Source organism: Gopherus evgoodei, chromosome 10, assembly GCF_007399415.2.
Source record: "Gopherus evgoodei ecotype Sinaloan lineage chromosome 10, rGopEvg1_v1.p, whole genome shotgun sequence".
Classification (NCBI taxonomy): domain Eukaryota; kingdom Metazoa; phylum Chordata; order Testudines; family Testudinidae; genus Gopherus; species Gopherus evgoodei.
The window spans coordinates 34,071,061-34,084,867 of NC_044331.1; the positions used below are offsets into that span (position 1 = coordinate 34,071,061).

At 41.0% G+C, this 13,807-nt stretch overlaps 1 protein-coding gene across 1 annotated transcript in view; it reads left to right on the forward strand.

Annotated features, from left to right (window-relative positions):
• TLN2 (talin 2) overlaps positions 1–11,823 on the forward strand; it is a 209,235-nt gene extending 197,412 nt beyond the window's left edge. Inside the window, 2 exon segments of the mRNA XM_030578202.1 lie at positions 3,801–3,926; positions 6,398–11,823. Coding sequence (XP_030434062.1) covers positions 3,801–3,926; positions 6,398–6,526 — 255 coding nt within the window. The 3' untranslated portion in view covers positions 6,527–11,823.
• Positions 11,824–13,807: the final 1,984 nt, after the last annotated feature.

The window sequence follows — 13,807 nt, forward strand, 5'->3', positions numbered from 1 at the left end:
GAAGTTGCGTATCTAAGATCGATTTCCCCCCCCAGTGTGGACCAGCCCTAAGTCTGGAAGATATTGGGGAAATGATCTTTTCGGTCTGTTTGCTAGGGTGTTTCTTGATAGCTCTTTGTGTCTCGTTGGCTTTACTGTTTTCATTGTATGTACAGTTGCAAACACTCATGCACGTGCTTACCAGATTTCAGTGAGACCACTCAAGTATTTAAACAAAGTACATCACTAAGACCATATCTACTCTACAAACTTTGATTGACACACATTACATCGGCATCAAGTCACCACAGTTACTATATCACTTGTCCACGTGTATACGTGGCTCCTTAAATCAGTGCTGGGCATACTCACCAGGAGTGCTCATGCCGATGCACAGCGCTGAGCACCCTGGGTAGGAATTCCACTGTACAACCCATCACTACTCCATGCACTGTCTTTCGGGAGGTTTTGACAATACTTGGTGGCACAGAAATGCATTGTTCAGGGTGACTGGGAGGAGGGGGTCAAATTCCCAGCATGCAACTGGCTCCATCCCATAATGTCAGCTATTTCCTATAATTTTCACACCTCTTTTACACATCCCACAAACCTGCACCACTCTGATAGAAGCATGGAGCCTGCACAGCTCTGCACTGTTATGGTAAGTGTTGCGAGCTCAGAACATGTGATCCTCTGGTATTTGAAAAGCCGTAAGAAGAACCAAATCAACATGGAGCATGGCAGGTTCTTGGAGGACAGATTGCTGTGGGATGAAGCAAGACCCCATTTCAGGGTTGGTGGTGGTCCTGGAACAGCTGCAGAAGGGGGAGTGACACTGCTGGGCCCTAAAAACGATTAGCGACTGGTGGGATCACATCATAATGCACTAGTGAGATGATGAGCAATGGCTGCAATACTTCCAGATGCAGAAGGCCATGTTGGTCTGTGTGCCAAGCACACCCCAGCCCTCAAGTGCAGGGACACCATAGAAAGAGCTTCACTGACAGTGGGGAAGCGAGTGGTGATCACACTATGGAAACTTGAAATGCCAGATTGCTGTTGGTCAATGGGAAATCATTTTGGATTTGGAAAATCCATTGGAGGGCATAGTCATGCAAGTGTTCAGAGTCATTAATTGTCATTAATATGGCCATGTGGCTCTAACAGACAGCAACAGAGGAGAGAACATTTTAAAATAAGAAAATTGTTGTAAGACTACAAACATTGACAGAGAAACAACAGATTCTGACTTAGGACCAGAACTAACTTAATTCATTTTTTGTAAAAACTGATTTGATTTCATGTGGAGTGTCCCCTTTGGAGCAGAGTTTATCTGAAAGGTGACAGCATTAACACTGCACTCTGGGATATTAAGCTTGTTATCTCAAGGATTTACAATTGCAATGTGCTCAGTTTAGAAATGACTGCTACTTTTACTGAATGCAGTGGTGTGGTAGCTGTGTCAGTCCCAGGATATTAGAAAGACAAGGTGGGGCAGGTAATGTTTTTTATTGGACCAACTTCTGTTGGTGAGAGAGAGAAGCTTTTGAGCTTACACAGAGCTCTTCTTCCAGTCTGGGAAACATATTCAGTCGCAGCTAAATACAAGGTGGAACAGATTGTTTAGCATAAGTCGTTAACATCCTTTTCAAGGGACCACTGAGTATGAGCTTGGATTTTACTGCAACTTTTACTGACTTCTAGCCATGCCATCTCAGTCTGTGTTCTAACAGCTGGGTACTGGTTCTACGTTTTGTGGGAATAAAAAACAGTAAACATATTTGTTACTAAAATCAGCAATTCTGACTGTATGCAGACATCTGAGCAAGAGGAGTCTATTTTCAGTCATTTTTCAAAACAGAACCATGATTTTAAATCATGGTCAAAGCTTGAGGCAAATTTAAGGTTCTGTGGTGGTTTAAATAGAAAACAATGGTTTTGTAATATTATCCCTGTGGGGGATGGGTAAAATGGGGGTAGTTTTGACCGTTGATGAGGGACTCCTATTGGATGGGATTGTCACAGTAGTGGTCATGTATCGGTAACTGGAGGATCGTTGGCTTTCTGATGCATCCCCACATTAGTATCTGAGTGCCAAGATGGGTCTGGAGGAACTTCAAATGCAGAATAATGGCTAAAAAAGGGAACAGAATGCTAGTATTATCATGTTCTGTCTGCCCATCCTGGAAAATCAGGGTGTTGGGTTACAAATTTTATTAAATGGACATAAAATACAGTTAAGCATAAGGCTCAAGGAGGCTGGCCCAAGAGCCCTGGAAAAATGTTTCTTTTTAAGTAATCAGATGCAGGCTTTGAATAGTTTCTTCACCAAACAGTGGAGGTTTGAAGATGGGAAAGCACTTTCCACTTAGAAGTACCTTAATGCCCTTTACTGTAGCAGAACTATTGGGTTAGTACACGTCAAATGTTTTGTGTTGGTGTGTTTGGCAAACACCTGGGTTCCTCTGCTGGCTCTGCCAGTAGCATCCGTGTTTCCATGGAGCCTTAATCAATAGGGTGGATATGGGAGTAGGAATGTCCTGGTTTCCTCTTTGACAGACAAACCAGCTTTTGGAGAAGGAATTTGAGCTACGTTCCATGTGAACGCTGTTTTGGAAGGAGCTGTAGTCAGAACCTGGGTAAATGAAAATGCATGTGAATCATCTAATTCTTCTTTGAGTGATTGTCCATATGAATTCCTGCACATGTGCTGCACATGTGCTCTCTGCATGCTAGATTGGATTCTTTTTGGCTAGTGGTGTCCATTGGGGCCAAGCCTGCACCCAAGATGAGGGTGTGCAGTGTGAGGCAGGTCCAACAGTCCCTCCATTTCTTCTTATCACTCTGGGCAGCAAGATGGAACCCCTGCAGTGACTGTGTGATTCTCTGCATGCTGTGCTAGCATTAGTGCGCATTAGCTGTTGGTATTGTTAATTAATAGCTGGTGTTTTTATCCCCTTTGGCACAAACAAAAAAAACTGCTTTAGTCAGATACTTAGTGTATAGGCCAGACCCTCAACCATGTACAGAGGGCTCTACCAATATGGCAAAATCGAAATCCCCAGGGTTCAAAACCGATAGGTACTCCAGATGCAACTCTTGTTTCAGAGAGGGAAATATTCCCGAGTAGTGATCCATGTGTTGCTTTTTGCCTAAGCTGATTCAGAAAGCTAGAGAGGTCCTTGGCCCACCTAAAATTGTTCCCAGGAGGTGCTCAGTGCAAGCCTCTGTGGACGCTTAAAGGAAGGCTGTGGCTAAACCTCCATCTTCTGGTCAGTCTCTCTCCGTGAGCTCCCTGGCAAGCTGAGATTCCACCCCGAGCACCCGCGCTACCTTGACCAAGAGGCCCCAGTCATCTGCCTTCATCCTGCCATCAATGATCTCAGAGGGTTAGGAAGGAGTACCTCTCCAGAGACAAGATGAGCCATAGGCCATTATCTCCAGGGCCTGCCAAGCAGGTGTCTGACTTGTCAGGGCTCAGCAGTGTGGTCTGGGAGGCACCTGACATCAGCTGTTGTAGCAAATGGTTGACTCCATGTCCATGGAGGCATTCAGCGATACAATATTATTATAAAATCAACCACAATTCATAAGTTGTACACAGAGCCCCAAATCGGGTCAGAGACTGCCAGGATTATCCAAGTTCATGTTCACCGTATAGCACTGATGGTAAAAGTGCATTTGGTGTTTGGTGAGGAAAACAAGTGTCCTGCCTTTGGAGTTCAGTAGAGCTCTCTCTCCTGCCCAGAAGGATCCCACATTACATATACGGTGTGCCTTCATGTGTTTTTGCTACTAAATTCCTTTTATCTCCTCTCTAGGCTGCTGGGAACGCTGTTAAACGAGCATCTGACAATCTTGTCAGGGCAGCCCAGAAAGCAGCATTTAGGAAAGCAGACGACGACGATGTGGTGGTTAAAACCAAGTTTGTTGGTGGCATCGCTCAGGTTGGTGTGAACATCCAGAGCAACAGAAGGAAAAATTTGTGTCCCAAAAATATTGCCTTATGTAACACTCTAATAGATTCATGCAGTACAGTAAATAACTTGCCTCCGTATATTTCTGTTATGGGCAAATGGACAAATTGTGCATGCAGAGAATAGGCAATACTCTGTGTTTGTCCTACACAGTATGTTGGACAGTTGTCATGGTACCTGTTGCCACTGTATAATATCTTTATGTATCCCTCCCTGTTGTTGTTAAAGTGAAGATTTCCTGCTATTTAAACTAATGGTTCTTTCCAGATGCTCCTAGACCTGCTTTAAATCTTCTGGAATCTCAGTTACATGACAGTTTGTATGCAGATAATCTCGTAATAAGTCTGTGGTGAGAATTACTTGTACTTCATTATTGTGGCTTTAACAAATACACAGGACTGAAATAACTTTAAAAACCTAGTTCAATCAATTTGTAGAAATGCCACCTATTAAAAAATAATGAAAAGCTGCTTCTATGTTGGCTGCCATTAAAAATACGGGAACTTGCCATTTCTGAGTATTTTACGACACAATAATATCTCCTGTGTTACTCATAAGTATAGGAAACTCTTGCAGATACATGGGACGTGAATGTTCAGTTATTACTGTTGCTCAGTGTGTTACATTATGAAGAGTTTGCAGGATAGGTTCAAGGTCAGTGTCCCCTTTGTTACTGTGGATCCAACAGACACCAAAAAAGGAGAGAAGATTTTAAAATAGGAAATGGTACAATAGTTAGTAAAATAGAAACAGCTCAGATTGATTTCTCCAACTCTCCTTATCCTGTTTCCACCTACCACTGTTTTACAGCTAGTTTATTCTGATGTGTGTCTGATTGGTGGGCCTGTATAGTGGTCCAATAGAGCATCCTAGATGGATGGTGGACTATGCTGACAGCCCTCTTTTCCTGCACTCTGGGATCACTGAAGAGGAGGGATGGGTGCTAACAATGTATTTTAGTGGCTTGATCCTGCAAGGGACTGGGCATGCTGGCCTGGCCTAGCAAAGCACTTGAGAACATAAGAACGACCATACTGGGTCAGACCAAAGTTCCATCTAGCCAGTATCCTGTCTTCCAACAGTGGTCAATGCCAGGTGCTTCAGAGGGAATGAACAGAACAGATAATCATTAAGTGATCCATCTCCTGTCATCCATTCCCAGTTTCTGACAAACAGAGGCTAGGGACACCATCCCTGTGCATTCTGGCTAATAGCCATTGATGGACCTATCCTCCATGAATTTATCTAGTTCTTTTTTTAACCCTGTTATACTTTTGACCTTTACAACATCCTCTGGCAGAGTTCCACGGGTTGATTGTGTGTTATGTGAAGAAAAACTTCCTTTTGTTTGTTTTAAACCTGCTGCCCATTAATTTCATGTAGTGCCTCTTAGTTCTTGTGTTTTGAGAAGGAGTAAATAACACTTACTTATTTACTTTCTCCACACCAGTCATTTATTTTATAGACCTCTATCAGATCCTCCATTAGTCATCTATTTTACAAGCTAAAAAGTCCCAGTCTTATTAATCTCTCTCATATGGAAGCTGTTCCCTATCCTTATTTGTTTTTGTTGCCCTTTTCTGTATCTTTTGCAATTCCAATATTTTTTTTTTGAGATGGAGTGACCACATCTGCATGCAGTATTCAAGATGTGGACGTACCATGGATTTATATAGAGGCAATAGAATATTTTCTCTCTTATTATCTATCCCTTTCCTAGTGATATCCAACATTCTGTTTGCTTTTTTGACTGCCACTGCACATTGAGTGGATGTTTTCAGAGAACTATCCACACTGCCTTCAAGATCTTTTTCTTGAGTGGTAACAGCTAATTTAGACCCCCATCATTTCATATATGCATTACTATGTGTTTATCAACATTGAATTTCATCTGTCATTTTGTTGCCCAGTCACCCAGTTTTGTGAGATCCCTTTGTAACTCTTTGCAGTCTGCTTTGGACTTAACTATCTTGAGTAGTTTTGTATCATCTGCAAACTTTGTCTCCTCACTGTTTACCCCTTTTTCCAGATCATTTATGAATCTGTTGAACTGCACTGGTCCCAGTGCAGACCTCTGGAGGACACTACTATTTACTTCACTCCATTCTGAAAACTGACCATTTATTCTTACCCGTTGTTTCCTATCTTTTAACCAGTTATTGATCCATGAGAGGACCTTCCCTCTTTTCCCATGACAACTTACTTTGCTTAAGTACTTGAGCCCACAAGTCCTGTTGAAATCAGTGGGATTCTTCACATGCTTAAATGCTTTCCTGGATTGGGGGCAGTGTGTTTAGCGCTTTGCAGGAAAACACCCTAGAACTGTTGTGCACTGATCACGAATCTCACTGTGAAAGGGACAAAGATCCTCACTTTTTCCTTTTTTTTCCTCCCCCTCATTAATCTTCTCCACTATCACAGTCCTTTCTCTTTTTCTCTAGATCATTGCAGCCCAGGAGGAAATGCTGAAGAAGGAAAGAGAGCTGGAAGAGGCAAGGAAAAAACTGGCTCAGATCCGCCAGCAGCAGTATAAATTTCTCCCCACAGAACTGAGAGAAGATGAGGGCTAAACTGCTGAGATGTTTTAATGAAATGAGCTCAAGGGGGACAGTACAGAGAGAACTAACCTAACAGCATTCTGATATGCCAAGCACTTACCTAAACAAATTGCCTGTAATAGCTTTAGGTGAGCAGAGGGCAATAAACGTTTGTTCTTTCTCATCTGTTCACATAAGGTGCGTGCTCATCAAACAGATGGTACAGTGTTAAGTCCACCATTCCTGTTCCTTCCTTCCCTGACTCACTGTATCTCAGGAGAGAATGCCTCACTTTTTACAGAAGGTTATAAAATCAGTATTACGTCATTACCTTAAGCTTGATCTATTTATTGTTCCTTGACCTGTTGTAAGACTTTGTTAATATTAATAGGAGAACCGTTTATCATAGCTATCTACCACTATGGAGCCAGGGGATTATTTTTCCTCCAACAAGAAGACCAAGATTAAGGTGAATATTTATTTGAGAGGAAAAAGGCACCTGAGCGTGGGTTCTAGAGATTGTGTCCTCTTTTGGAGGGATCTTCTTTGTACCTGTTTGCACTAGTTTTATTAGTTCCTACACAGTATCCACCAGCTTCTGCTTGTACAGTATTTAGATTCACAGTTCCCTGGCCTGCAAAACATGGCGGTATCCATTCTTTTCATTGTTCAACTAAACCAAGAAATGGAAATTTAGTCATGGTCTTAGTACCAGGTTCATGAAGGAAAATGTTTTTCAATTATATACCTCTCAATGTGCGACTACTTTTACAATAGGAAACATCCACAAAAACTCGATTAACATTGGACTGAATAGCTCCTTTCGAAGTATCTTACCTGGCTCAAACTGTGGGATTTCTGCTAGAATGTATGCTAACTGAAGTAGACACATTCTTAGTACTCTTGCTATTCTCGTAAGGATTTTATTTCTAAGTGTTTTGTTTTGAAATCTAGAGGGGTTGATTTGGGGTATTTTTTGTGTGTTTGAGGTTTTTTTAAGAAACTAGTAGCTGTTTTAGAAAGGGCCCTTTTCTGAAATATGAAAGAACATCTGCAAGTCTGAACTATGGATGCTTGGAAGTTGATGTTTTTCTAATTTGCATTGATCAGAATGCTCTCTCTGCGGAACTTCATTGCAGAGAAGGGATAGCAGAAATTGTGCTTATGTCGTGGTTTCATAAGGTACTGTAATTTTCTCAATCTCTGACCTGGCATAAACCCAAAGTATGTACTACAGCTATATCATGACACATTCCCAAGATGGGTAGAGTCAATGATGCATTTTATAATGTGTGATTAAAAACAGTGCAGAAACCGGAACTGGCAAATGCCACCTGTTAGACCAACTACAGAAACAAGGTCTTTCTTAACCATGGGTCTCCAGCACATGCCCATCCCTGCACAAGCCGTCTGAGCAAATAATGTAAAGTCAATTTGAGTCAAAGAATGTTGCTGCTCCACTTCTTCTGAAAGCCACACTGCCATTTTAGATACCTACCATTACTTCCAACTGAGTCAGTTGTGTTAGATGCCTACCCACTTAATTGTCCTTGTTGCAGAAGTACTTGTCACGTAGACTCAGAAGTAACCCTCTTATGTTAGATTACCAATTTAGATATTGCTAACTTCTAATTTAAGTTATTTGCACATATGATACCTATCAGAAATTTTGTGTCACTAGTATAAAGATATCACAAAAATTCATCGAAAATAATTGAAATGAACTATTTTTTTTAGTGCCTCTTCTCTGAGGCTGAAGTATTTCAGACTCAGTAGAATTGTGGATTCTTAGTAAATTATGAGAAAGCGATTGGCAAGCCCTGAGTAAAATCCTTTTGATATGAGCAAATATTGATTTTTGTAAATGTGTCCAAATGAGCCTCTGCCCTACCTGTGTAGACCAGGTAAAATGAGACTGAAAGCAATGTATAGCCTCTCTGCATGCAACAGCCACCAAAGAGAGATTCCAGTCTATGCTTCACAACCTCAACAGTAGCTGTACTGGTTAGATTGTCACCATGAGATTGTGCAGAGAGTTCAGTGAGCAGTGGCACAAAGCATCTATATAAAAAATTCTTTAGAAAAACAGAACAAATCCTTCATTTAATATTTTTAAGTAACCTGGAAGGCTGAAACATGGCTTATTTTTGTAGGGTCTAAATACACATGATCTTATCAGAGCTTTCTGCTGCTTTTGTTTGTTCAGTATATCAGGCTTCCAGTTTGTAGCTTTTTCTTTTGCTTACCTGGATAGTATCAACATTCCTGTCACCTTTTTTTTTCCTTTTAAGATTTGGGGGGTGAGGGGTGTTGTGGTCTGTGTCTTGCAGATTTTTTCTTTTACTATATATTGCTTTTGTTTTACTTACTGTAATTTAAAGTACTCCAAGTAAGATGACGTTTTCACTAATAATGTACCAGTGCTTCCTTTGTGATCACTGTAATACAATAACACAGCATTTTAATTGTGCAGACAGTGAGAATGGTATTTCCCTGCTTTAGGAAAAGAATAAGCCAAAACCCCAGTAAAATTAATCTGTAAACAGAAATTGTACTGCTAGAATTTTTTCAAGCTAATGGTAATTTTTATGTTCAAATCATCCTCTTGTCAAAGTTTTGAGGAAATTTATTTCAGTACTTATACTTGAGGGATGATTATTTCTCGATTTAGTGCTCTAACTTGAGACACTGGATTGGCCAGATTTTTTCCTCTTTAGTCTTATGATCAACAGAGGAACTGCAATCAGACTGGGAACTTATCTACACTAGTTGTTCTCAACAAGAGGTCTGAGGCCCCCTTGAGGGTCCACAAGCAAGTTTCAGGAGGTCCACTGAGCAAAGTCAGGTTGAGACTCCCTGGGGCCCAGGGCAGAAAGCCAGAGCCCCTGAGCAAAGTAACTTCCCTAGGCAACGGCCTTGCTTGCTACCCTGTAACACCAGCCGTGGCTTTTATATGCAGAAACCAGTTGTTGTGGCACAGGTGGGCTGTGGAGTTTTTATAGCATGGGGAGAAGGGCTCAGAAGGATAAAGGTTGAGAAGCTCTGATCTACACAGAAGGTTACTGGGCAGGAAGCCAAGGTGTGAATCTACAGCACAATAGCTTGCTGCACAGTAACATCGCCTGTGGATACTGCTAGAGTGCACTCTGGAACTTTCAGACATTATTGCACAGCAAGTTAGTGCACTGTAGATGCACACCCTGGCTTGCTGGTCAGTAACTTTCCATATAGACAAACTTGGGATATCCAACAGACTAGCTGAAGTGTTTTTCAGCTTGATTTCTGGATTTTGATCTGGGAGACAGCTAGATTCCACAAACTTATCTGAAGTCTCTTTCACTTTCTTCTCATCTGTAGCACTTGTAGTAACATTGAAATCAAAGTTAGAACATCTGTGGTGGTTGTAATTAATGCAGTGCAGTTATTTGGCATGGAGAGCTGCAACAGAAAATCTCATGCAGGGATGAGGATTGGGTAGTAATTAGACATATTGTTTTCCTTACCTATTCTTCTGGGTTTTAAGTTTTGAAATAGCAAACAAGTTATGTAGTATCTTGCACATCTTCATGGTGTGGAACTTGCTTTAAGAAATGTCTGGAAATTGAAAGCAAAATGCCTCAAAGTTCTGTATGTACAAATATTCTAGGGAGGTTTTGCACGAAGGTTCAGAGGATAAATTGGAATTGGAGGGAACGCTTTTTGTAGTTTGTCTAAACTTTTCTGTTTTCTAGGCCAGCAACTGCAAAGTGAGGGATGGGGGAGAGTTTTTTAAACCAAAAGTTGAAGACTGAGCTCTTGCTTCCTTTTTTCCAGTTGCTTTTGATCTCCTGCATCTTCAGACTAGTTTCTATGACAGAATCGATCAGAATTTCAGCATAAATTGTCTTTGCCTAGGAAATAAACAGGTTTTTCTAGCCTCATGTTACTAAAAAAACACTCAGACCAGGCCCCAGGACATGCTGATGACAAGGCCATAAAGAAATACCTCTTGTGTTTTGTGCCATGGCTAATCCATGGAGCTTTTTGTGCCTTATTACGTATATTAAAAGCTCCTGCCCTATCTTACACTTAAAGTTGGGGAAAGTTAAACTTTGTGTACTGTTGGTTTCTGTGAGTTTGAATAGAAATTTGGAAGATTTCAGTGGACTCAGCTCATCATCTCTAGTCAATATTAATCCTGGAACTTGCTTTTCTGTATTTGCAGTAATATAAAGAGAAATGCAGTGCTCAAAGGGTGTGTGCTTGTTAGTGCCTATTACCAGCAATGTCATGACATTGCTGGTAACACTCCCATAGAACTTACATAGCATCTACAAAGTCAATACCTTTTTTTTTTTCGGTTATATATATTACCAATCCGCTACTGATTGCTGCAAGGTAACCATCTGCGCTGGATTTACCATATTAACTAATGCTGCAGTGAAATCTGACAGATTAGGTGCTAACGTTATTGATACAATATTCTACATTAAGCAAAATCTCAAAAGAGATGAAGCTAGTGGACTGCTGAACTTCACTACACCTAGCAGAGATGTAGAATGGTAGCACGGTAGCTAGAGTAGAGATTTTTCTCTACCATCCATCCTTAATAACGCTAACCAGGGCAAGAATATAATTGATAATAAATGGGGAAAAGCAGTGTGGGAAAGCTTTGCTACAATTTTTCTGAAACAGAGAAATTTAATCTCTGTCTTTCAACAACAATAAAATCATTTTAAACTGGGCATGGGCCAATAGGATAACATGTCCTATCCACCTATCACAGAGAGCTGGCAAACTTTACCATGCACGTCTTAAAAGCCTAACACCTCCATGGCATAGTTCTGTTCTAACTTGCCTTGTAAGGCAACCAAGTATCTTTTAGTGTAAAAATGCCAAGGATGTAAACATGATACTTTTTTCATGTCCTTTATTTCATTTGCATGTGGCAACATGGTATATAAAAGAGAATTACTTTGCCTGGTGAGAATTCCTGTCCATCAATAGAGTAATATATTGAGTTGTAAGTAATTAGTGCTGCTTTTGTTGCTTTAAAAAAATCAAACCACTATGGATTTTTTTCTTATTGAAATTTACTAACTTTATTAATATGATTGCAGCTGAAGAACTTTCTGAGTGAGACAGTTTTATAGTGTTATGCTTGCAGGTCATGCTGGAGTTTGGGGTGTGAGCTCATGTTCTGTAGTTCAACTTTCTCCCAGAGCTTTAACCACACAGGAAAGCATGAAGGGGGTTAGCCATGCTGTTACACTGTATGTATGCTGTTTATCTGGCCACGCAAAGTATTTTTTTGTATTCACCAAAAATAAACTTTTGAAGGAATGATCACCTTTCTTTTGCATGTGTGTGTGTTTGTGTAGCTTGACCTGCTTCACATCCCTTCTCAGAGATTGGCATAGAAAGGTTCATATTGCCCTGAACCAAGCTACGTGACATCCTTATCCGTTTGTGAAAGATTGGAGCAGGGGAAGGGGAAAAGCTTATTTAAAGCTATGCTGGATCCACTCAGACACTAATGAGCCTTCAGCACCCTTTTGAAGGAAGCAAGTGTTATCTATGTACAGCTGTGGTATACAACAGAATCATATGCCGATAGTTGGAGCATGTTTGAGTGTCTATTTTTTCGTTCTTATCTATAATGCTGCTTCCATTTCATGGGGACTTTTCTAGTTCAAATTTTATGTGGAAATGGTACCAGCACATCCTGGATGCAAGTTTGCATGCAAAGTGTGTAGATGTAAACAGTGGAACTGTTTATAGTAACTACTCTTCCTACACTAAATGCATGCTTGCAGTTTCCCTTGGCTGTGACCATCTTTACACTGGTGTCCTTGACATCAGTACTGAGGTCATCATGGCTGCAGATACTAGTAGTAAGCTCTGGTTATCATGATGGTCTATCACCACATTTTATATGCACCTGCTGCCCATAATACCAGTGCTAGTAGGTAAGCTCTCTTCCTTTCCAGTTTGCTCCACTGAGGGAGAAGGGATTAGGAAATGCATCTTTTAGTGGTTGGTCAGATCAGTGTTACCTACAGGGATGGGAAGCACTGGCCATGCTGTAGGCAATTTACTTTTAACATGCCTTTAAAAAAAAAATTACTCAAAAGTATTTTGGTGCTCACTGTCTCTTCCTAATATCCCCATTAACATGGATTTAATTTACATGTAAAAAAAAAGCACATTTCCAAATACCAACCCTAAATACTCAGCCTGGGTCTTAGAGTTAAGAAAGACTCATTCCTTAGGCTTCATCACCTGTAACTAAAGGTTCCGAAGGCTAAACTGTGTCTTTGGTCATGCTTCTACTACTCAGTTGACTTACATTTGTTGCATTACTTTTGTTTGCTTGCTTTTTCCTCTTCTTACTTCTGCACAGCTGTGGGACAGGAGCAGCACCAGCCTCTTCTCAGCAGAGGTGCTGAGGTGGGATAGACAGATAACTGGGGGCGGGGGACAGGGGGCTGCACTATACATCCTGTAGGCACACATACTTACTGTATTTATTTTTTTAACAATGCGCATTTAAACGCTTACTTTGTGCTACAGCTGGTAGCAGGGCTGTCTTTAAAGCTGGGTGCCTGGCCAGCAGCCACCACTCTCTGGCTGCCCAGCTCTGAAAACAGCACCACCACTAGCAGCAGTGGAGAACTAAGGGTGGCAATAACTTACCATGCCGCCCTTACTTCTGTATAACATTTGACCTTTGCTCTGGGAGGGGTGGGTATGAGCAGGCTAAGGCAAATTTAGGGATGGCTATAGCCCCTACAAGCCCTCCCCGCCCCCCAGCACCTTCCCTGGAGAGCTGGAATCTGTTCATCCCTAGGCATCTGAATTGTTCACTAAATCTTAAACTTGTGCAAGCCCTTTCAAAATACTGGGTTATTTTAAAATTTGGCGCTGTTGGCTTAGTGACTGCTGAGCATACTAGTAATCCACATGTGTTAAAACTGAAGTTCATCCCAATAAAAAAGTGATTGTTTTAGAACTTTACCCATCCCTCATGTTGCTTCTGAGTCAGAATGCCTTGATTTAAAATACTGTGTGCAACATGCAGCCAACACAAAACCCAGCACCTGGAAGAGACGAAGATTCTTTCTTGTTTGCTCACCACAGCACAGTGTGTTATCTTAACTTTAGTAGTAATATGATTCAGCATTTCAGAGCACGAGAAAAACCATTAATATTGCTTTAGTACAATGAGAAAACTCTTCCATATTGTCAGGTATTTATTTAATTCTTGATCCCCAACCCAAGTGCTGGCTTTGATGTTCTTGGCTGAAAGTTACATTTCCAGCTCAGATGCAACAT